A 25,127-nucleotide genomic window follows, 5' to 3' on the forward strand; every position below is an offset into this window, starting at 1 on the left:
TGGCTGAGATGCAAGATCTTAATGTGTACTGGTGATGAAGTGATATTTAAGATTTCTTTATGACTAAAGCTGTGATACTGTAAACAGAAATGGGACTTACAGAAATTAAATTCTGTCTAGATTTAGCTGAACTAAAAATTGAAAAATTCTTAGTAAACAGATTATCAGCCTGATGGCCAAAAATACCAGTGTTGTATTACAGTTTAGCATTAAGGTCATGAAAATAGTAGAAAATGAATGGGAGAAGTATAAACAGAATGTGGCCAAAGTGGATGCAGTTGTTTATGGCAGTCTACACAGAAAAGGAGAGGGAACTTTTAGCAGCAGCACTTGGTATGACACTGAACAAGACTTTTATGCTTTTTCTTCTTCAGCTATATGCATCAGTGATAGAGATAGAAGTGGCAGAGCCCTCATTTCTGATGCTCAGCACAACTTAATCTTTTCAAGAGTTCAGTGGTGTACTGTACACATCAGCTGCTGCTCAGGGAAACAGAATTGGGTGTACTTTAAATGCAGAGATTGTATCAGGACTATAAGCAGACACACTTCACTGATTTCTCACCCATCCTGGCACCGGGCTGGGAAGTGTTCATGAAAGTACAAAGGCAGATGGTTGCCTTGAAAGTTTATTTTAAATGTAGTTCCTTTGTAGTTAGAGTCAATGGTTTGTACTTTCATAGGAACTTTTGTCAATGTTCTTAACATTTTCTTAAGAAATGCTACCTGCTCAGTTTCTATTCTGAATTAATATGAAAAATAAAATCAACAGAAATTTTTGAATTTAACACGAGTTTTGTTTCCAAATGTAATGGTTTTCAAGCAAGGAAAAAACAAAAATCTATTTGGACTGGTTTTGGTAGCTGTCTTCTGAAATAGCCTGAAACTATTGACGATAAATGTAATCAACAAAAAACGATTAGTGTGTGCTGTGCCAGATTGCATAAAATACCAATTAAGAGTTGGATTCTGCAGAGCTCAGTTACTCGGAGATAATTGGTTTAGGCTTTCTCTGTGTCAGTGAGAGGCTAGAGGTTCTCAGCAGTCTCTAGACTAGATCAAGTAATTGCACCCTAATGTATCCATTTCTCCATGCTGACCAGAGTGAGGACCTTGGGTGAGTAGTTTAGCTAGATATGTTTACATTTTAGATATCTACATTATGTGAGATGAATTCCATCCCCTTCAGGTGTCTTAGATAGCTGAGCCTATGTATGAAAGAAATTATGTTGTCATTGCAAATGATTGTGATGAAAAATAAGGAAAATATTATGTCAAAATGCATCAGGAAACTAGCCTGAAACCATTTCCACAAAACTTGTTTGTCTTCTTCTTAAGACACAGTAGGGTTTTTTTGTAGAAATGTGAAGATTACACATTTAATGTAATAAACAATTTAACACCTGGATTCAGTCTTTATAATTTCACAGAATCACAGAATCATCTAGGTTGGAAAAGAGCTTGAAGATCACCTAGTCCAACCATTAACCTCACACTGACAGTTCCCAACTACACCATATCCCTCAGCGCTATGTCAACCCGACTCTTAAACACGTCCAGGGATGGGGACTCCACCACCTCCCTGGGCAGCCCATTCCAACGCCTAACAACCCGTCTGTGAAGAAATGCTTCCTAATATCTAGTCTAAACCTTCCCTGGCGCAACTTGAGGCCATTCCCTCTTGTCCTATCGCTTGTTACTTGGTTAAAGAGACTCATCCCCAGTTCTCTGCAACCTCCTTTCAGGTAGTTGTAGAGGGCGATGAGGTCTCCCCTCAGCCTCCTCTTCTCCAGACTAAACAACCCCAGTTCCCTCAGCCGCTCCTCGTACGACATGTGCTCCAGACCCTTCACCAGCTTCGTTGCCCTTCTCTGGACACGCTCGAGTAATTCAATGTCCTTTTTGTAGTGAGGGGCCCAAAACTGAACACAATAATCGAGGTGTGGCCTCACCAGTGCCGAGTACAGGGGTGAGATCACTTCCCTGTCCCTGAAAGTGTGAAGTGTCCAAATATGAAAATTTAAAATATGTAGGCAATGGAAAAACCCTTAAAGTATAACAGGGTACACTTCTGTTTTCCTGAATATTTAAAGTTCTTCAAATACTCAAAAGGCTGAACATTTTTATAATTGTAATGAATAAATTTGCGTGTTACAAATTTCACATAATTCGTACAGGGAATGTGTAAACTACATGGCCCAGATCTGGTCCAGCCTGTTACATACAGCAGTTTATGACGGTCAGCAAAGAGAAAGTAGGCCCACTGATACCTTCTAAAGGTTATAATAAACAGGTAGCAGAATATAAATGAATTAATCAAAATTAGTGCATACATAATTGATGGACAGTAGCAACAATTTTAGGATCCATTGTTTGACAGATACCAGAAGGGTTGAGAGAGAGGACTAAGTCTTATCATCCTGGGTACTGTATTTACTGTCTTCAAGGGCTTATGATTCACTGCGGTGCTACTTCAGGTCTTTCTCTTGCAATGTAAATGCAGCCAGGGAAGTTTACAGGTAAAACCAACCATGGTCAGCACTGCCAGTCCTGTTGTCTATACTAAAATGTTCCATTCTGTCAACAAGTTTAGTCCATTGTGCAGCAGTAGTATCAGATACAAAGTATTCTAACAGATGCAAAAGCAAACTAGCACAGAAAAGTGAAAAGATTAATTCTTAGAGAGCTGACTTTGTAATTTTGAGGCAACAAATTACTTATAATTTCATACATCCCAGTGTTTTAACTCTGGTATTTCTAACACAGTATCATACCAACTCTTCTGTGGCCCCAGCTGAAAAACAAAACTTATCCCTTAGCCCAAGACTAAGGATTCTATATTTCCATTACTGAATTATGTTGTTCTGTCACAAAATTATCACAGTTTAGTTACAGAGGAGGTGGTGTATCCTTCAGAAGCTGGTGAGGAAAATCAAGCAACATTTATTTATGAAAATGAGAGAAAAAATGCTATGCAAATACACATGCACGCATCAGTATAAACACCTATATTTGACCACAATGCTGGGGTGTCTTCTCTTCTCCACTCTGAAGCTAATTTAAACAGAGGCATTCATAATAAGCAGTGTTTTTGTTATCCCAAGCACTGACCTGCCAGTGCTTGGGATACAGGACTTTTTGAAAAGAGAAACATGCGAACAACTGACTTGTGCAGAAACAATGGGATTTGGGATTAAGCAATGAAAGGGGTAAGGGTCTCCTCTGCCCTGTGCAGTTTAACCCAGCCCTTTTCCATGTCACAGAAATGCATGACGTGTGTGGCCAATGTTTTAGTCGTATCCAATATCAAGTCCAAAAGACAAATACAGAGGAGTCAGGGTGTTCAGACACACTGGTCTCTGCCCCAGTGGCTGTTCAGTTGTTTGAGACTCAGTAGCTTGAATGACCTGTCCTTGCTACGGCAGTGCCGCCCCATGCTGCAGGCGGCGGGTGACGAAGGCAGTGCCTGCCTGACGCGAACAGGTCTGGTCAGGGCTGTGGCCTTTCTCAGGCCTTTCCCTAGGTATGAGCACTGCTGTGCTGGCTCACTCTGCCCTCACCTGTTTTCACTGCTGTTCTCACCACAGTGCTCTTTGTCTTTCCTGTTTCTGTAAGGGGCACTTCGGATCAGCCCTTGCAGTGTCTCAGTATCTTGCAGGAGGATCAGCAGCATACCTTATGTCTAGCCTGTGATCCTGTCCATTTCTTGTTCAGACGTGGCGTTCAGACTAACTACAAAATAGCTGTGCATAAAAATGTATGCGTATTGAAAGATTTTCCGATGATAACACAGATAGCTGGCATGCAGAGCAGCCTGGCTATTGAGATCTCTGTGTTTCCCATATGGTGGTGATACCAGCCAGGCTCCTCTTCTGGAGGTCCTAGGCTGTGCTGAATTTGGTCAGCAGAATACCTCCGTTCTGAGCTCCTACTTTGTACTTACAAATAACTTTAAAAAATTTAGTCTCTTCTATTGTATGTTTCCTTTTTTCTTTTGGGAAAGGTAGCTTTAATTTATCTAAGCTGAGCATATATACAGTAGGATCCAGCAGCCTATACTGTTTGTAAGTATAGAACAGGAAAAGCCCTTTCGCTATTTACTCATCAAAAAGGCAAGCGTAACTATATATTCCCAGATTTCTGTAGCACATACCGGGAAACAATTTTATCTCTAGTAATCTCCATGGGAAGCAGGTGGTGTTTTTCTCATTTGCACAGTTTTCTGTAAAGTTCTCTCAGCTATTTCCTATTTCCTCCTGAAAACAGCAGTAACAGTTTCTTTATTGCAGGAGTTGATATTACAGGACTTATTATAGTAATTTAAGGAATTTCTTTTTATCTAAGGGCTTTTATCTCTGGGCTTTGCAAAGTTTTCAAAGGACATTAATTGTAAAATTTATTTTTGTTTTACTTAATTTTTAACAGTATTTTAAATAACCTGTAGGGGTTTTTTTGTTGGTTTGTTTTTGTTGTTTTTTTAACCAGGTTTCTTGGTTAAGTAATGTCATACAGATATACCAGAAAGGGAAAAGCCATACAATCTTTACACATCTTTCTATATCTGTGATTGGTGAAACTTCTTTACAAACTTAGCCAAAGGTGCAGAATAATGTGTGTTCTCCCAGCATAAGAGTGCAGGGGAAAAAATTGAAAGCTCAGGAGGAAACATGTTAGCAGGGGTGCCCCGTGTTTTAAGATAACCCCTGATAAAACAACTGAAGTATTCCTAAAGGAAGGGAGGACTTCAATTCCAAGTAGCTATCAATATCATTTATTTTGGAGCTGTTATTATTTACTGGATATCTAGAAAAAGGTAAATAGTAGAGGTAATACAAGTATGTTCTCAAGCTGCTTAGGCATAGGCACAGATGTCCTGGTGCAGAAATCTATTCCACTTATTCCAGATATTCTCTTCTCTTTAAAAAGATCTTTAGCATGGCATCATCCTTCTGTCAGTCAGAGACCTTAAGCACAGGAAGAAGGTAAGGAATTCTGACTACAGTTCTTACAGAAGGGCCAAAGAGAGAATCTCTTTCCTGTTACAGGTATTTGGTAGAAGCTCTTCTGTTCTAGCCCTGCTCCTTCATATGCTTCTTCACTGAGGTCTGTTAGTGCCAGGTGCCCTCCCGTGGCTTGGAGAAAGGTGTTTTCATAACTCAGGAGGGATGATGCATGTCTTAAAATATGCAGAATGATAAACTGCATGCTGAGGCAAACACTGCTATTGTGTACAGTTGAAGAAAAGCTGAAAGGGGATCTAGGCAGTACATTATTAAATGAAATTACAACAAAAATCAAATAATTTATTTTCAGAAGGTACATTGGTGATTTTATTTCTCCAGACTGGAGAATTATATAATGCAGTATAGGATAGTCATTTATTATACATGCTTGGATTTAAAAAGGGGCATCTCTGTATACTGAAAGCATCATTACTGAAATAAAACCCTATGGAAGGATCACCTAATTTGAATCTGACCGAAAAATCTTTATATTTACAGAATAGAAAAGTGCAAGGTTGCAGGAAATGGCATAATTATTCCCAAAATCCAGACTAGAACTAGGAATAAGGGAGTCTCTTGGATTTTTTTCCATCTTTCTGTCTATTTTTTGGTAAGGAAGTAATATTTAATTCACAGATGCAGTTATTACAACAGGTTTTGCATGAATGAAAAGATAGTATCATAAACTGTGAAGGTGAAAATCTAAAATGAGCAGTGTTTCCCATCATTGTCTAGATAACACTGAAGTAATACAGCAGGAAAAAAACAATTTAAAGATATGAGTAATGATTTCCCCTGTGTGCAAAAAAGAGAATTTCTACATTGAGTTAAATAAAATAATTTCACATAGTAAATATCTGTCAGAGTTTTCGCATAACACTTCTGGAGCCAGCTTTTCAGCCACGCTCATTTATCTGAAAAATATGTGTGTATTCCCCAAACAAAAGAATGCTTTTGTGTAGCACTTTGTAGGGAACTTTGGAGGGAGTGTATATGTATGTGTATTTATATACATCCATGAACTTTATATTTGTGAAGAGAGGAGACTACTATGTGGATAGGAAAATGCAAAGCTGGAAAAAGATTTCACTGATTCGTAGGCTGTTTTTTGTTAGTTGGAACATACGGGCATTTTGTCAGACTACATGTCAGTATGTGCATCTTTTTCTTGGATATCCACAGTTGCTTCTGGTCCACTCATTCTGGTTGAAATATGTAGCAGGTTTTGTCTTTTCCTCCTCAAGTAGAAATAAATTATACATCCTGCTCCAACTATAGAAAGGGCTAGAAGAATGAACAGCCAAATGATGCCAGCAGAAAGTACTTTCTCCATTTTCTCTTCTGTAAGTGGACGAAATGGAATCAACACCTTTGATTTTAAGAGATTTCAGAATCTAGTAATAAATGGGATTTCTTTAACCAGAAATTAGACAAATGCAATGTGCATGTAGATTTTCAGTTCAACAAGGGGTTTTGTTTTATTTTACTAACAAAACCAAACAAAATATAACTAAATCTGATCAAAACCCAATTTACTTTGGAATAACCTCTATTTTTTATATCTAGATATATCTAGATGAAGTTTATGGACTTTATTTTTAAATGCTGTTAAAATTAATACCTAGAAACTATGTAATTATATTCTTGTTGTATTTGAATATGTCCTTATAATTCTACTTAAAATGAAGTATGCTTACCTGTATTTTTTGTTGACATCTCAGTGTTTTCAGGAGCTTTTGGAAGAAAAAGAAAATGTTTATTCTGAATGCTTTAAAAAAAAAGAGGCATTTTAAACTTCCTAAGTCCAGATGCTTCTGACAGTTCCCCTTAAATCCACTTGCTGGTGACAATTGCTGTCCCAGAGAGATGGAGCTAAGCATGTGTAATCCTCTAGTAGGATGATTGGCTCTTTCATTATGAGAGCATCTGACCTCCTCAGTCGAGATACCCAAGGAGTTAGATTTCTGTTGTTTCTAAAAGTGTTTTCAAATATGTTCATTTTTGAGAAACTGCTCACAGGATCCTTAATCATTTTAAGATCTTTTCTGAAACAGGAAGAATTTCCTGAATGGAGGTCTCAGGATGTATCATGAGCATTTTACTTGAGCTGAAAAGGATCTTCTGTGAGTTTAGCCCCTTCTGTCAGACACAACCATTCCATGTGGATGTTGTTCCTATGGTAATTGAACTTCCTAAACTTAGCAGGTAAGGGAGAGGTGAACAGAAATATGAAGTTTATCCAGACAAAATGTTCATGTTCTGGACCGTTTTCATTTAATCTCAGTTGGTAATCAAACTCATGCATTTTCTTGCAGATGATAATTTTGCTATCAAGATAGTACCAGCATTTTATTAAACACTATTCTATCGTATCGTAGATAAAGAGTGCCACAAGAATGTATGTTATCGTATTTCTCTAATCCATCAGCTCAGAGGACAGTAATGAAAGGAATCACCATTTCCAGCATTTCTACAAGACAGTTTTCCTTGCACTCATCAGAACAAGATTTTTTTTTTTAAGAATATATTCAGCTGAAATTAAATAAAATGTTGCTTTTGAGCTTAGATTGTGTGATATTTGAGGGAAAATTGTACTGAAAACTGCTTTTAAAAATGAGGGGGGTTTGACCATTCTTTTGCCAAAACTTAGGGGTCTGAAGTATTCATGATGGCTGCATGGGGCTGATAGTGATTTTGCAGGACTTATGTGACATGCAGCCTTTTGAGGAGGCAGTCGGAAGCCATGTGGGGCTCCTCCATATTTAGGCAGCCAAATCCTGCTATTGGGGATTATTGGTTTTGCTCACAAACCTATAATGTTTTACATTTTTATGTTATACAATGAAAATACATTATCAGGCATTATTTACATTGATGTATTAGGACTATTACTTACTTTTTGTTTTTTTACAGATATATCCTTTTTTGAAAGAACAGACATTGGTGTTCCAGTAACCAGACAACGCACATACTTCTCCACAGTCTTTATGCCTTTTGTTTGAAGGTTCTCCCATTTGCCAGTTGACAAAATCCATTGCAGATTTGTCTGTCCATACCCACTGTCCTAATATTTAAAATGAGCATATATTTATAAAATACAGGGACTTAGATAGAATAAATTGTGATAGGGAAAACAAAAGTTTATAACATGAATAGCTAGTTAAGTGTTTCAGTTACATTTCTAAACATATGTAAGCATGCTTTGAAATAAACTTTGTATATTTATTATACATACTTTCAGGTATACAAAGCTACTTTCTTTTTAATATATTACCATTTTGTATGATATGATAATGCATGATTAAATATTGAAGATATTACCTCTATCATTTTTTTTTAGCCCTATCCAAAAGTTCGGTGATTTTCCATGGAGTATCTTAATAGTGTCTGACAGAAAGTTTGCTTCAGTATAGTCTTCTACTGATACCAGATTAGCAGCTGAAAAAATATTAATGAACATATAACAATGTCTCATTTTCTTACAACCTAAATCAATAAGCACATAAAAGATTATGCAAAAAGATATAAAAGACAGATTCTTGCATATAATATTCACTAATCTCATTATGGTTGTTTTATCGCTGTATTGTATCGAGCATAACTGTGAGCTGTCTGGATGCAAATCAGCACAAAGACATGGAGTTTTGTTTAGCCTTTGGTATTTTAGAGAAGAAGAATTGCTCTCCTGCAATACTTTTTGGACAGGTCCAATCACATCCCAGAATGTAATGGAAGCAGGCCAAAAGTGGTACACTGATGCACTCGGCACCATGCATGTTGCCACTACAGCTCTGTCACCACCACTGGCTGAGCAGCATTTTTGGCAGTACCTGATGCTATGTTCTGCAAGGGTAGATAGGATGTGTAAGCAGCTAGAAGTTGCGGTCCAGAAGATGTCCAGAAGCTGATTTATAATTGCCATATGCCCTGGCATTACAAATACACAAAGCTGTGTTGGAGTCATCAGGAAATGACCACCTTCCTGGCCTGCCCAGTGGGTAACATGTAGGCAAAAGTGTAGGACTTCAGAACATTGACCAGTGTCCAAATGTGACCTTTCATTCTGGTTATTAGTGTAATTTTTACTTTTTCTTGTAATTATGTGATTTATCTTTTTACAGAACCATTTCAGCAATTCTGTTGTCACACAGCTGTAAAGTAAAATGCCATTGCAAAGCTTCGTTTTCTGTTTACTCAGTCATAAGTCAGTGTTTTCATACATACGAGGAAGTGCTGCTAGAAATCTTTGTATTGTCTCTTATGATTAAATGACTGACTATCACTCAGACATATAGGCTTATGTATAGGATGTTTTCTATTTTTACTCACACTGAAGTGTATGCTGCATCACAGCAATTCTCAGAACAGTCAGTAAAAATCAGAAATGCGGAATAAGTGTTTTTTCCTGTCCCCTGATCCACACACAGCTCTTCTCTCCAGATCATAGAGGGGCCTGTTCCAGAGCAGGAACTGCATGGCTGGGTATGTTCTACTGGTTCATGAAAGCTAAACAACTTCTTCATCTCATTTGTTGTCCAGCCAGTGAGATCCAGTTAATAAACTGTGTCCTGGAACTAGTAAAGACAACTGTCCTATGAGTTTGTGTCTCCTAGTTTACATTGTGTATGGATTCCCTCTTGTTTGGGGAAGGGAAAGCTAACCCTGCAGTCTGTGCCTTAGTGAGACTCTAAAAGTGTTTATCTCCCTACCCAGTTACTGATTTCCATAGAACTAGTAAGAATTTCATATTTTTGAGATGTTTATATTTCACCTGGTATTTGAGATATCAGATGCCTCTGTCTCTGACAAAGTTTAGCTTTATTGTGAAAAAGCATGCTCAGAAAAGCAAGCTAAAAAGCATTAAGTTTGAAGTTTTAAAGTAATTTAAGATTTACTTAGCAATATCATCCATTATTTTGTGTTTAATTACATCTTCAATGTTTCTAAAACAAAACACTCACCTAGTCGGGTACACTCCTGATGAGCTTGAGACCAGCTTCTTTTCCTGGAGGCCTCAAAGTAATAGCAATGACCATGGAAAGGTATCCAAGATTTGTGTCCTCTTGATTCAGGGCATTTTCCAGGAAGTTGCAGGGGCTCAGTAGGGGCCATTACTGATAAAAGAGAAGGTAGTTAGAATCCAGTTATTTTATAACATTTGTTTTTCCCATTATACTAGTAAGACAAAACTAAACAGACTATAATAGCTTTGTCATGATAGAAGAAATGAAGAATGTTCTAAAGAGAGCTTGAATATGGCTTTCATCTTGTGTTTGAGAGCATATTTTGCTTCATATTTACTTACCAAGATGATTAGGAAGATACAGTAGTCTATAAGAAGTATAGATTCTGTCTAATGATGATTTTTGTAATTACTCTAGTCAATAAAATATCCAGCCAGTTTTCTGGCATAAATATCTGCCTAACTAATTAGTTAAAACTTCTATTTTTAAAATGTCTTCTGACACTTCAGTCTCCTTTTTTGACAGAATCAAAACCTTATAGCAGAAACTGTGATTGTGAATGAAAGTGTTGGTATCACTAAACATGGCTTGCAGGAATTTTTATTAGACTGCATCCTGAATAAATTCCATAGTGATTGATATGATAGGAAGATTTTGGATGAGAAGATAAATGCAGATGGAATGAAAATTAAATGTTCTGCCAAATTACATTTTCTTCCTGTGAGTCTTCTACAGTCTATTTCTTTCCCTATTAAGGAACATTCAGCTCTCAAATTAGATTTCCAGAATATTAAAGTGAAAAGAGACATTATATATAAAATCTGAGGGTTTTTGTCAAATTACATCTTAGGATGTAATTTGGCATGCAGTTTATAATTTTCTAATGATTCAAGATCTTCCATAATGTCGATAAGAACAAGAATATAGCTAGATTGTGAAATATTTATACCTATTTCCATAGAAATTATAGAAGTTCGTGCTTGTAAGGCTCCTCAAGGGGTTATTTACTTCATCCTTGTGCTCACAGGTGACATGAAGTTGTTATATAACTATATAATTTCTAACAGATGCTTGTCCTGTCTGTTCTTAGCAGCCTGTAGTGATGGAGATTCCCTGACTTTTCAAACTTTGGTGCCTCAACCGGATACAGAGTTCATCTGATGCCTAATCAAAACATTCTCATAGCAAGTGAATGACTTTTCCTATTAGAATGAATAGTTAAGAATTTAATGAGTATTCAATCCTTTGTTTCTTAGGCTTTTGGTAATTATTATTATGAATTGATTTACTTCTGGGAAGAATTCTTGTCAGTCTTTGGAGCTAGTTAGTTAGCTTCTTATGTCTTTCTATATACCTGTATAAAACAAGTATTTTTCCAGTGGCTCATTAAATTTATCACAGTTGATAAATCTACACACTCTTTAGTTAAAACACATATTCAATTGCTTACCATCCGATTTTTTACAGACAGAAAAGAGTTTGTCTTTGCAAGAAGCTGTCTTCCAGGTGCCATCAGTGTCTAGGTAGACACATGCTAATGTCTGTTTTGGTTCCCCGCTGGACCACTTGCTGTAAACTAATCTCCATCTGTCAATCCATTGATACTTGCCATTGGTCTGGAAGCAAAATCTATACAGTAATTTCAAGGTTGCAGAGAGTGACATAGCTACTACACAGAATCCTCAAGAGGACTTTCATGAAACCCGCATGGAATTATATGCTTACTAATGCCCCCTTTTTGTGCTTGTAAATGCTAACTGCAACAAAACGTACAGTGTCTGTTATTCACAAATGTGAATGCAGAATGATTTTTTTTCTGCCCTCCAAAAAATATCTAACATTAGTTCAGAGCATTATTCAAGCACTGGGAAATGGGAGAAAAGAAGGGGACATGAGAGAAGGCATAAAACTGGGAGTCAGATAAGACATCGTGTTGGTACGACCACCCAAATGTCTACATGGAAAATGGTAGTGTGGGTGGGAGTGTTCTTAATAAGCGGTACTGATCACCATCACTTTTGTTGTAGTTACCGTGGCTGTGATTCATGGGGGAGAGTTTAGCATGTCAAAACACCTACCATCCAAATGTTCACCCTCCCCTGTCATACAACTGATGCAGCCATCTCACAAACAGAAAGGATTTTTTTTCCATAATATTCTAACTTCTTAATGGGAACAATTACACCAACTGCATTTTCAAATGAAAAAATATATCCATTGGTCAATATGTATGATATCATATAGCCTCCAGATTCCTTTAATTAATGTTTGCCCCTGTTGCTGTCCACAGCTGCATTTTGCTACTGCTACCATAAATAAGACTACTCTAGTAGAATGTGTGAGCATAAATACACATGTAAAAAACATTTCTTCACACGTCTCAGATTTGCAACCTGAGATACCGTGTCACTGATAACTGACATACATAAACACATGGCAGGAGGGCAGGTTGCATGTTGTTCCTGGAATATCTTTTAGATTAAAATAAATTCACAATGTGGGAGATTTTGCCATTTATATTTGAGACCCTTTAAATGGCTCCAAACACCACATAGCATTGTTATATGCTGGTTTGCAGGAGCATTTCCTTGTGCTAAAGCATGTAAGAGTATGAGTCTTATTTAAAGAACTCCAGCGTAAATGGGTGCTGTACTGATGTAACATGCTGTTTGCACTACACTGGCAGAAATTCCTATAGGTTACAAGATAAGAGCGTAAAGATCAGGTCCAGTGTCAGCTTGACTACTTGTATGTAATGTATGTGTTCTTACCGCATTGCTGTTAAGACCAATCCACAGAGGTTCTCCATATTCCTGTGCAAGTAAGAACAGCAGTGCCTGGCTATATGGGTCTAAGATGCTGGCAAGTTCTGAGGCATTGTTATTGCAGTTTTTCTGTGCTTCCTCCCAGTTCATTTTGTAATGGGTGACAGAATAGCTAATGCCACCAGAATGGTCAAAGGTGAATTCCAGCGCTGTTGCTGATGGCTTAAAGAGTTCAGGATCTGTAGGAATAATGAAAAAAACCCACCTCAAGAACAGTTAAGTCTGGAGGCCACATATTTGACTTGAGTGACTGAATAACACCTTCATTATTTACAAACCTAGTAGAAAATTGCTGATGAAGTTGAACACCTTCTCATTAGTTGTTTATAAGTACAGATAACTTCAAAACCACAGTGAACTTTGTGGATTAAAGAAATACATTTTCAGCCTCTGAGAATTCAGAGTCAGTAAATTCACAGTATCTTATATTGCGGAGTTAAGTTCACCCCATCAGTCAAACGTAACACACCTACCCAGCATGTTTTCAAAATACTCTTTGCGGTTTAGCAGCTTTGTGACTATCAAGTTTATATAGGTAAATGTAAAACTTAACAGTTACAAAAATTTATAGATCATTATAAATTTATGTAAATAAAATGTTTGTGGGTTTTAGCTATTTAATTACACTTTAAAAAAATAAAATCATTTTGCTTTCCTAAATTCTGATATTTTATTTATCGTTCCCTTCTTCAAAACATTGCTAAGTAATACTTGGATGTAAGATGGACCCTTAAGTTTTACTGACCGTTTACCTAAAAAAAATATGAAAGTTAACTTATCTAAAGCATGTTAAACAAGAAAAGTGATTTGAATCCTTGTGTTATGAATGTCAAGATTAGCGATACAGAACTCACCACTATTCTTCTGGCATATATACCCTGTGGACTTAAAACACTCCTGATTGTTCCATTTTCCTGTGTCATCAGCATGACCTCTCTTCAGAGAAACACAATCAAACTGTTGGAGTAAGGGAAAGAATATGAGTACATTGATATTAGAAGTTATAAAACAAAGTAGTATAAGCCCCTGGGTAGTTTCACTCCTTTTTTCTTCGAATTGTTGTAGGGTTTGTATTACAACTCTAGAATCATCTTCCTTTTATACTTTTCTGTCCTTTCTGGCCTCCTCTGTGGTGGCCAGCTCCACCTTGGTACTGTCTTGTAAATCTTTGTAATCTTCATCTCAGCCTGCTTGTTCATTTGTGTAGTTTTGAGGAGACTGAGATTTTGAAAAGCACTATTATTTTCAAGAACTTTCTGTCACACCTTTTGACTCAACTAACGAGTGACTATCAGTAATTTTTTTGAATAAGAATGAAATAAAAATAAATGGAGGTCATGCTTTGTATCTGGCTTGCAAAGCCAACTTTAAATAGTGGTTATTCTTGACAGAATCATCTAAATGTTGGTCCTTGACAGAGTTATCATCAGCTCTAGTTCTTAGAATTTCTCTTTCAGCTACACCAGATCAGATGCTGAGTGCTTAGGAAGCTGGAACTTCAAGTTTATTACAACCTGCAACAGCCTACTAACCTGCCGTGCAGAAATTTTAGGAGCACCTGTTTTAGTGCCTTTTGACTCTAATTTCTTAAGCTTGAGTAACTTTTTGATGTTATTTCACTCCTTTGAAAAGGATCCTCTGAAGGACATAGCTGTTAGTATCTTGAAGGTGAAGGAGAAAAGTAGAATGTACCTTTGCACATTTTTTTTTCCCCTGCTTGATATTTCCCAGGAGCGTTATTAGAACTGCAGTAAAGTAGAGCTATCTATTGTGCTGTATCCTATATGTCTTCCTTCATGCCTTGGCCAATGGCTAGATGGGTAAGAGCAGAATGAATTGGCTCAGGTGCAGATTAAGGGGGTTATCTAGAGGTATGATTTCTGGGTTCTCTAGAGGTGTTGATACCAAAATGAAGGGAGGATGAACTGAGTGGAATGACAGGGTGTGAAAGGCAAATTCTGAAAGCAAGGTATGGAAATAAATCGAAGAAAGGCAATGTGGATGTGCAAATCAGTCTATATTGGTCTGAATATGTAGGATGCTATTTTATTTACAGCATTCTGAGGTCTAATTTCAGTGCTATCAGTGGAGAGGGTTTGATTTGTTTAGAAAGTAGTTGACATCTATTGGCTCTTAGCTATTCAATTACAATTTTAAATAGGGAAGAAGTGAAAAAACCTAAACTTTTTCGTGCATCCTCTCCTCCTTCCTTTTCAAACATGAATTAACTTGTCAAATATGTGAAAATATTTCCAACGTGTGTTATCTTATGAAATTCTAACGTTGCATTTATATTCTCTGCAAAATGAACAGCAAATTACTATCCAAAAGAAAACTTTATTCAATCTATCCAATCTTTATTCAATCTGTCCATTGCTGAAATTTTGCCAAATTCTTTGGCAAAATTGCAGCAATGCCATTTTGTGCTCTGAGATATCTAGAATACTCAAACATTGAAACTTTTTATCACTAATCCCAGTGCAAAGAATGATGAACAACTTGGGGAGAAGGCTGAGGCAATGTCTGTAGCAAAGTGAGCGGTTCACTCAAAGTGATATTGCTCCTCAGATTTAATTTGTTGATAAACGCTAAGTGGTATTTACCTGTTGCAGATTGTGGCCATCTTCTGGATGTAGACTGGGATACAAAACAGGTTCTACAAGTTTTGGGGAATCTGGAGCCCAGTTAGTATAGGAGACAGCACTTCCATCAGTCCAAACAAAGTTGAGTTCACTGAGTATATCATTCAAGCCAATCCAGGGATCATTTGAAACATCCTTTAAATGGTAAGTGAGGAAGGCTGGGAAAAAAGCCAGTAGAAAAGAAGATGAACATGTCATGTCATCAGTCAAGACATCAGCTCATAACCAAATCCTTCACGATTTTGTTTGTTAAAATCTTGTAAATAAATTTTAATTAACAATTGATCATAAATTTGCCAAAGTTTATTTCAAGCTTAAAGCCAAGACTTGCCTGTGAAGTCTCAAAGAGTGAAAGCATTTGGAGCTATGAAGCAATATCGGAAAGAGGAAAGATACAAAAAAAATGGCCTGACCACCATGTTATCTAATGAATTCACTTATTTCAACACTCAGGATGAGCTGACCAACTGATAGAAATGTGTAGCTGTATACAGCTGCAAATGGAAGCCTGGGAACATGGGCCCGGTGAAAACGTGCCTTCCTCTGACATTCTACTGCTGAATTAAGTTGCAGAATTTAGGCAGTCATTTCAGAGAGGTATAATAATATAACCCTTTCTATTTCTGGTAGAAACAGACCATGGATTCCTTTTCTTTCTCTGTGTCTAAAACTACCAATGCCAGGTCTGGATTTGCTATTTTATGCTAATTCATACCCTATAAATAATGTAAAGCAGTTCACATGGAACAGGAGGAAGCAACCCTTAGCATCACTAGCATGCCCTAGACAGATGGTTCCAATTCTTCCAAAAATGTTTCATGCCACGGTCATATATCCCATGCTGAATATACATATTACAAAATACAGACATTTACATACTGTCTCTTTTTGCCGTGTTCTTCTTTGCAGGAAATGACCACTATATACAGAGTAAATGCTATCTATTACCTGAAGGGCTGTTTCATTATACCTTGTACTTGTTCATTATGTATGCTCGCCAGGTTTCCTCCAAGGCTCATACAATTTCTTCTTGCAGTATGCCAGTATTCATAAGAAGAGCCAAAAAATTTGTAACACTAGGGAAAAATGAGTATAGACTGTTAGTGAGTGACAGCAAAAGGACTTCAGGTTTGAATTACACTAGTTAAGTAGAAATTAGCCTAACTCAGACCCAAAAAATAATTTTCCAGTGAACGGGGACTCAGCTCTGGAACCAAGTCAAAACCATTCAGAAAATTTAAATTTACTCTGTGTCTTTCTGTGAGGGACTGAGAAAGTCACAGCAAAACTCAAAACATTTATAAACCACGGTAGGAGTCTGATGAGACTCTGATGTGTTAACTCACTCAGAGATTTTGAGAACCCATACTCCATCATTAGTAAAAGACAATGAAGTGCTGGCTCTGTAAGAAAAGCCCAGCCCCGGGATTCATGTGGAGTCATCTGAACTTTGCAAAAAATGTTTTTGACCTAGAGCCTATGGTCAGTGTGTGCTCTTATGTGTGCATTCAGCCTTTTTCATTTTACAGCTCTTTTATTAATGTAAATGTTATTAATGTAAAATGTAAATTTTATTAATGTAATGCTATTAATGTAAAATTTTCATTTACAGCTCTATAATTAAAAGTGTGTAATCATCACATTACCAATACACATACATGCTGAAATGGTTTTGGTAATTATGAGTGTGCCTAGTGTGCCCTCTCCATGTTACAGCTCACCCTCTGCTCTGTGGCACGCCAGTAGCACTGTCAGAGAACTATCTTGCATAGTTTGTAAAAAGTAACAGCTCTGATGACTGTAATAAAATGCAAAAAAAGTGTACTGGCATAAACTCCACTGTTGGGAGTATCCATGGGTGCTTTCATAACGATATTGTATATGTCAGAAAAGTAGAATCCTTGCTTAATAAGCACATCAAGTTTGTCCCTTTTGGGAAGAGGCAAGCAATGTGTTGAAGCCTGTTTGGAAAAATTTGGCCTTATTTCTGATTCATTCCAACTCAAATGAGTGATTTTATGCTGTAGTTGGTGCTTTCAGTTGAATTCAGTTCAATTTTTTTGAAATTATATAAAATGTAGCAGTTTTTCCAAAGTATCTCAGATGACCACTCCTCAGGAAAACAATTAAAAATGTGTAAAAACACCATTTTGTAAGAATTAGGCAACTGGTTCAATTTTTAATGCAACCTTGCATAGTCACTGTCAAAAGATATCTGAGAGACAAAAGGCCTCTTGTGTATCTTTAAGTACCTTCCCAAGGACTATCATTGTGCTCAGATGCATGTTATCATACCTGATTTTTAAATAAAAGCCAATCTTCAGGACATCCTCCAGGAGGTAAAGGTACTGCTGAAGGAAGTGTTGCATTTATAAAACTTCTGTGCCTCTCACAGATATAGCCATTTGAAAAACCACAGCTGACATCATTCCACAAACCTGAAATCAATTTAAATATAGATCATAAGACACTGAATAAGATTGAAATTCGTGGGAATGTGAACTGGCTTCTGTGCTTATAGGTTCGAAAGCAATCTGCCTGGGAATGGGAAATAACACACTTCAGCTCAACTCTACCTCCCATCATCACTGCTTATAGGAGGACTTTGGTCCTGCTGTGACTGTGGGAGTAGTGGCCATACGAGATGACTGATATGGCAACTTCATGACCTCTGAGCAGAACACACCCAAACAGTTTTGTTGCCCTGAAACATGCAAATGTAAAGTAATGCTTTATCAGTGAAAGCACTATAAAATGCAAAAGTCCATATGTGTTCTATTCCTTTTCTAACTATTCTCTAATTATTTTTTAAAAGACCCATTTGCTGTTGATTTGAATAGAGCATATTGTTTGTGCAGCTGAAAAGTCAGTGATCAACTTGTCCCTGCATTCCCCATTAAATGGGGAATAATGCATTCCCCGTTAAATGGGAAGTAAATATTTTCCACTTTTATGACTGATACTGCCCCTGAAGAAACCTCAGATGTAATGACTGTACTTTATTATGCATATTTTCCCAAATTGCTGGGAAGGAATGAATTAAAGCTGTCAAGATATTTTTAACAAACAGGGGAAAAGCAGTACCCATAAAAATGCATTTTAAAAAAGCTGTGTAACTCACCATCCTCCTTATTTAAGACCACACAATTTTCTTGAGCATCTGCAAAGTTGGGCTCACCCGGTGCCCAAGCTGCATAGTGCACTGGGCTTCCATCCATCCAACTGAAAAAAAAAAAACCAAAGAACAGTAGCGGTTGCTGAGACAATGTTCATGGGACAGTTCAGAAAAATCTACCTTAACATGCTAAAAATATTTTTTAAAAAAATACAACTGAGTCTGTCCGTAAATTGTGTTTCCATTATGATTAAAAGATCTTAGATAATGAAATTGCTGCATGCCAAGTTAAAAAACAAAAACACCTTTTTTTTCAACAGACATTATCTATGTATTCATAGCATGTATATTCCCTATAAAACTGCCATTTAAAACTTTTTACAATGAAGTTAAACCAAGGGAGAGCACACATTTCAACATGCACTATAACTCTCTGTGTTTAACTCTCTTGCAGTCATCCCTCCAGAAGGAACTCTGGCAGTACAAAACTTCTACAACTGCTTTTTATGAATCTTTATGTAGCTTGTTTACCTACCTAAACTGTTGATCAGCATTCTGAATTAATCCTATGAGATATGACTTCAATTTGCCATTTTTTAAGATCTAAACACAAAAATGTATTTTTAGTTAGTGTTTTCTAATATTTAGTGTTATCTAATATGAAAAAAGTGTAATTTTTGCACTATGGAAGCCAATAGATGAATACACACTATATAAATGATCACATGTAGTCACCAAAGAAGGACCCCTCTTGAAGTAAATACCATGCAACACATAATTTTGCTTTATTATCTTTATTGCTGCTTTCCCAGTTTTGGCTGCATTACTGGAATGATCAAAGCTTTCAAAGTTGTGTTCTCAATTTAAAAAGAAACAAGGAAAACTTGAGAAAAAATTTACTATAAAATTTTTTGGTACTTTCTTGTTCTTAAGCAGCCATGTAATTCCTGTGTCTCAAGCTGTCTGTTCTCTTCTCCCTTTATATCCTTTCCTACATAATAAAAGCAAACATGTAATAGTGTGAAACAGAAAGGAGGTTGTGTGGCTACTTTGGTATTAGTAAACTAAACAGGATTATGGCAGAGGTTTGAGGCAACATCTGTGCTATTAAATTGTTAGCATGCCCCTGCCATGGTTTTGGCTTGTGCCCATCAAAACCATCTCAGGCAGCGTATAGGCAGTGCCCTTGAAATACATAAACATATGTGTTGCAGGAAAACTAGTTCATGAAGGTCCTAGTTCATCAGTCCCTGACCTGGACCAGGCTAAACCTTTCTTTGAAAAGTTGTTTTGTTCAGCAACAGTAGTTTTACATCTACATGTAACACTGTATTCTAGAAAATGATATTCAGATGAGGGGTAACCACCCTGTCAAAAGGACAGTTTTCTCAGTATACACCTAATCTACCTGTTCATTGCTGCTTATATATATTTGATCATGGACAGAACTCTATTTAGATTAGAATATACAAGAATATACCCACCCTAGTAAATGGTAAATTCTTTTGTGTTCATTTTCCTAAAGAGAAGCTCTGTTCTATAGAATTAATATTTTTTTTGTTGAACATTTAAATCCACTGCTAATAAAATGTAGTAGGATTATGCAACAAGCACATTCTCCTCTGCTTCACAAGCATATGCAGCAGGGTAGATAGGCCATATATTGTATAACATAGCCAAATTTCCTCTTACACATTTCCACAAAAATTTTCTTTCATTATTATTTCCAATGGTAGCAAGATCTCCATGACTGTTTTTGCAGAATGTTCTGGCTTTCTCCATAGAGGTCTTTTCTGTGCTGAAAAAATATTGTTTGTCTCCTTTTATAATCCAGCCATCTTCTGTGACTTCATATGCTGCAACACAGAGAGGAATATCTGTATTCTTCACAGTTTTTACACAAAACTGGTGTTGTTACATGATACCACCCATTCAATAAGAGAAAATAAACAGCAGCTTACCAACAGAAGGGCTCAGAGGTTCTGGTTTCAAGGGTGTTCCTGTAATGAAATGGGAAAAAAATGAAGATGTAAAATGTTACCCAAATATTGAGTCAGTGTAAGTGTTCAATTAGTGGAAATTATCTCAATGTCTATCAGTTTTTTATATTTTACATATTCAATGCAGAATATATTTATATAGTATCTTTGGTGCAGAGAAAAAATTGATGTTCAGGGAGTAATAGATGCATTACAGGCCTACATCTCTGTCTTGGTAGATTTTTGGTAAGTGCATCTTTTACATCCTGAATGTTGCCTGATTTAGATGGCTGAAGTTACTATGTATGAGTAACTTGTTTCTGAAAGAAAACTAAAGAGTGAAAATACTTTACTTCAATGTTGGTATACTTTGCACAATAAGAAGAGATTCTTTATGTACCTTGTCTTGTATCTGAACAAGAAATCCAAATACTGAACAAATTGTTGCTTCAAAGTATTTTAAATTTTATTAGTATTCGTTTGTGAAACTTTTTTTTTTTTGTGAAACTACTTTGTGAAGAATTAATTACATTTGACTGAAAATCCACCAGCTTTTGAGTAATAATTTAAATAAAAAATTTCCACATCGCATGGAGTGGGATTCTGGAGCAATGTATCTCTAAACATGCAAGGCCAAGAGCTATAAAAATGTAAAAAAACATCAACTTTAAAGTTTTTTCCCACAGGAATTCATTGTAATGTTTGTGTTACTGTATGTGTAAATGAAGCATGTGACACACATGTTTGGGTAAAAAAAAAGTTATGTCACCTTTTAAACATAATCTCTTGTATGATTGGTTAAAAGATTTAAAAAATTATGTCTGTTCTGGAAGTGCAAAGTATTAAGATTATTTCAGCATCCTTCAGTATGACATTATCACTGCTAACTAATGCTGGTAATTTCTTCAGGCTATAATTTCTGCCATTCATACATCAATAATAATTAACTCTATACAACTATTGAGACTTTTGCTAATGATTTTTAGTTGTGCTGATCATGCAGGTGAGGACTTACAAAGGAAGCAACCAGGAAAGATATATCACAACATCTCTTTGAAATAGATGTCTATGACTATTACTTTTTAAGTATGAGAAGCTGAGACAATGCGCCTTGATTAAAATCAGATTGAGTAATTCACCACCACAGAAATGATCTTATTTACAAAAGTACCACTTTAAACATTAGCCCTTACTGCTTGTGTGAAGAAGCCCAGAGAGTCACTAAAGCAACACTGCCGTTAGTCTTGGAAGTAAAATGTGTAACTCAATACAAAGCTTTAATTGATTTCTCTCTTATTTCACAAAATATCTTTCTCAACAGTAGTTACATTTGGAAAATAAAAAACCAAACAAGTGTAAACATAGAAGATTTTGCTACTAGTATGAGGGGAAGATGTGAGCCTGCCTAGTGTCTTAAAGTATATAAATTTTGAAGCTTGGATTACCGTCTTTTCATTACAGCAAGCCTGTTGTTAGAGGAGTTTTTTTACATGTTATCTTGGAAAGAGGATGATTCTAGTATGCTGGTAGTCTTGTTTAAATTAGAATAGGTGACCAATGTGTCCTTGTGTAGCATTCTAGCTACACCTGAACAGAGGAGTGAAGTTTCACTTCACAAAGGAAACAGAAATTTAAAGTAATTTTTTTTATATATTTTCAGTAAAGCTTATCATATATTTTTTTTAAATTTAAAAAAAAATAAGTTTACAAGTAATAGTTGAAACATATTCTGAAAGTATTTATATGTCTTGACCTATTTTTCCTTATGTAAAATTCTGGTGAAATCAATCAGATTTTCTACCAGCATGCAACTTGCAGAACTTCCCGTTTTGATAGAATGGGATTCAGCTTAAATTTCTTCCTAATGTGAGTTTAGAGTAAAAAGTAACCTACCTTTCTTTATTTCACAAATCCAGTTATGACTGTATTCACAGTGCACCTTAATCCATGACGTGGAAGTCTCTTCACCGATTGCTCCACAATATTCAAATGCAGTATTGTAAAAATAATTATTTTTCTTATAATTCACCTACAGAAGAAACACAGCTTTGGTTTTTATTCTTATCATACAGGGAAGAAAGTTGTACTCTGGAAGGAAAGAGAAGCAGCACCAAAGTTTCAAACCACTCCTTACTGTCTTTCCATTGCTGTGATGCCTATGTTGGCCATTAAAGCAATAGTGACTCTGCAAGAAAAAAGAAAGGCTCTGGATTTACGCAGCATTTAACAGACTCTATCAGTCCCATGAAAACTGGAATAAAATGACGTTATAAATCAATTGCAGGTGAAAGGAATGTGGCAATATATCACCAGAGACTAATAAAAATCAAGAGAGACCTTCCTCATATATTTGCCACTTAGATAATCATCTCTATAGCTGTAGCTATTACTCCGTGTTACCACTGTTGTGATGGTACAACCTCAGGGTTTATTGGCCTTTTTCTTTTACAAACCTGTATGAAGAATAATGATTTAGAGTTACCCAATGGCAAGGTAGACGTTTTTGGGAATTCTTATACAGCTTTCATCCACACCAGTCATGGTACAACTTCAACAGTGAAAAAGACAGAACAGAAAGAAACTGGCAAGGTCAAACACTCACCGGCGATCCATCACTCCAGGAAAGCCCACCATCAGGATCCAAACACTGCAACCCTATCCAGAAAGGCTGAGATGATGGGTATTTCTTTCTAGAGTGTGAAAAAATGTATCATGGAAGAAGAGGATGTATATGGTTAGCTATTTTGCAAGTTAGGTGGGGCAGTAACTCTCACACTTATTGAAGGCTTCAAATAGAGTAGAAATTTTAAACATAACAAAATGCTGTTGGTCAGCAAACTTCCATTAGCAAGTAAATGAAGTTCACGCCTTAAAATTTTCTACTTTACAAATGATTGTGTTGAAACCACAGCACATTGTTTTTCTTCATTGATGTGATCGTAGAGTTCTTTCAGAAATAAAATGTTCAGGTTTGCTGGAAGTCACAATTAAGTTTCAAAATGGTTCAGTGAAAAAACTTAGAAATGGGTCTGAAGGAGAGGCATTCAACCAATTTGGTTGTTGGGTTGTTTTTTTTAATTTAAAAGATTTGCAGATGATGACAAATTTTAGGAACTCCAAAAATGTCTTTGAAAATGGTACCCATATGAAACTTTTTCTCAGTTCTTTTTCTTATGACTATGATGATAAACAGATGTAGATTTTCAACTAATTATATCAGGAGCAACTCAAGAATATTATCATTTATTCCTATATAATGAATTGTTACACCATAATATCCATTATTAGATATTTTGTTTACTTACATTATTAAGTTTTCTATCACTGTTTGCTCTTCTTCACTTCTAATGGCAGCCAGGTCTCCTCCTATTTCTCTGCAGAAATCTCGCGCTTCAAACCATGTTTTCCTTTGGTTTTCTTCTCTCACAAAAACCTATGGATACAGGTAGAACACTATGTCTGCAACATGTTAAAAATAAATCTGCTGACTGCCTTGTATAAACAAAATAGGAAAACATTCCATTACAATTATCATATATAATAGGGATTAAAGACTATGCTAATTGGATAACTTTATGTATCACTGATAGAGTGATAACTGTAGTGATTTCCATGAATAGTTGTATAAAAGCTTACTACATTTGTGCAATAATGTGCCATTCTCTGAAGTTTAGACACCCTATTTCGTGCTCTTCTGTCTCATGAGTAAGATTATTTGAAAAAATAATACTTACTCTAAAGCATGAATTAGTGCTATTGTTTGTATCCCAACCCAAGGGACATTTGGAATCAGAAATGGTTCCAGGAGCAAGAGGAAGAGTGATTTTTTCAGCTAGTTTTTTGCAGAGAAATTTTGCCTTTACTTCACAGTTCTGAACATCCCATAATCCAGCTGCATTTCCAGTCCTTAGGGCAACACAACCGGCTTCATTCCCTTTGTGAGATATAAAATAAAATTGAAATGTGTTTTAAAGTGGTTCCCTTGACATTTTTACAGCTCATGTGATTCATTTACAAAAGACTGTTTGAAATATTAACTGTGGTGTCCGCTCAAAGGAGAAGCTTTGTAAAAAGAGGAAACCAGCAAGCAGAGTCCTTCATCATCTTCCCTCCCCTTTGAAAAGCTTTGTAAGTGTATGAACAACCCCTTGCCTGACTCTTTCCTCTGCCACTCACTGCAAGAATGTGGCAGCCTGTTGCCCAGGCTGGAACGGATTTCACCCTTTCCGCTCAGTTTGATTTTTGTCATGTAAGCAATGAGAAGCCAGAAAAGAAATGTTTTCATGTCATCATAGAAAATCATAGAATTAGTTAGGTTGGAAAAGACCTTTAAGATCATTGAGTCCAACCATAAAACTAACACTGCCAAATCCACCACTAAACCATGTCCCTAAGTGCCACATCTACACGTCTTTTAAATACCTCCAGGGATGGTGACTCAGCCACTTCCCCGGGCAGCCTGTTCCAATGCTTGATAACCCTTTCAGTGAAGAAATTTTTCTTAATATCCAATCTAAACCTTTCTGACACAACTTGAGGCTGTTCCCCCTTGTCCTATCACTTGTTACTTGGAGAAGAGACTGATACCCACCTCACTAC

General features: G+C 36.4%; 1 protein-coding gene across 2 annotated transcripts in view; it reads right to left on the bottom strand.

The window, feature by feature from the left end:
- Positions 1-4,763: 4,763 nt before the first annotated feature.
- Positions 4,764-25,127, bottom strand: part of LOC141927324 (macrophage mannose receptor 1-like) — a 33,883-nt gene continuing 13,519 nt past the window's right edge. For both annotated transcript variants that reach the window (XM_074834502.1, XM_074834493.1), the window contains 19 exons: positions 24,263-24,462; positions 23,834-23,961; positions 23,131-23,218; positions 22,422-22,557; positions 20,511-20,549; positions 20,242-20,405; positions 19,085-19,152; positions 18,556-18,656; positions 17,730-17,872; positions 16,405-16,510; positions 15,396-15,592; positions 13,647-13,749; positions 12,739-12,971; positions 11,418-11,583; positions 9,965-10,117; positions 8,325-8,441; positions 7,900-8,067; positions 6,701-6,736; positions 4,764-6,344 (listed from right to left, as the gene is read on the bottom strand). In XM_074834502.1, the coding sequence (XP_074690603.1) occupies positions 6,145-6,344; positions 6,701-6,736; positions 7,900-8,067; positions 8,325-8,441; positions 9,965-10,117; positions 11,418-11,583; positions 12,739-12,971; positions 13,647-13,749; positions 15,396-15,592; positions 16,405-16,510; positions 17,730-17,872; positions 18,556-18,656; positions 19,085-19,152; positions 20,242-20,405; positions 20,511-20,549; positions 22,422-22,557; positions 23,131-23,218; positions 23,834-23,961; positions 24,263-24,462 (2,546 nt within the window). In that variant the 3' untranslated portion in view covers positions 4,764-6,144. The remainder of the gene's footprint in view (positions 6,345-6,700; positions 6,737-7,899; positions 8,068-8,324; positions 8,442-9,964; positions 10,118-11,417; positions 11,584-12,738; positions 12,972-13,646; positions 13,750-15,395; positions 15,593-16,404; positions 16,511-17,729; positions 17,873-18,555; positions 18,657-19,084; positions 19,153-20,241; positions 20,406-20,510; positions 20,550-22,421; positions 22,558-23,130; positions 23,219-23,833; positions 23,962-24,262; positions 24,463-25,127) is intronic.

This window comes from Strix aluco, chromosome 1, assembly GCF_031877795.1.
Source record: "Strix aluco isolate bStrAlu1 chromosome 1, bStrAlu1.hap1, whole genome shotgun sequence".
Taxonomy (NCBI): domain Eukaryota; kingdom Metazoa; phylum Chordata; class Aves; order Strigiformes; family Strigidae; genus Strix; species Strix aluco.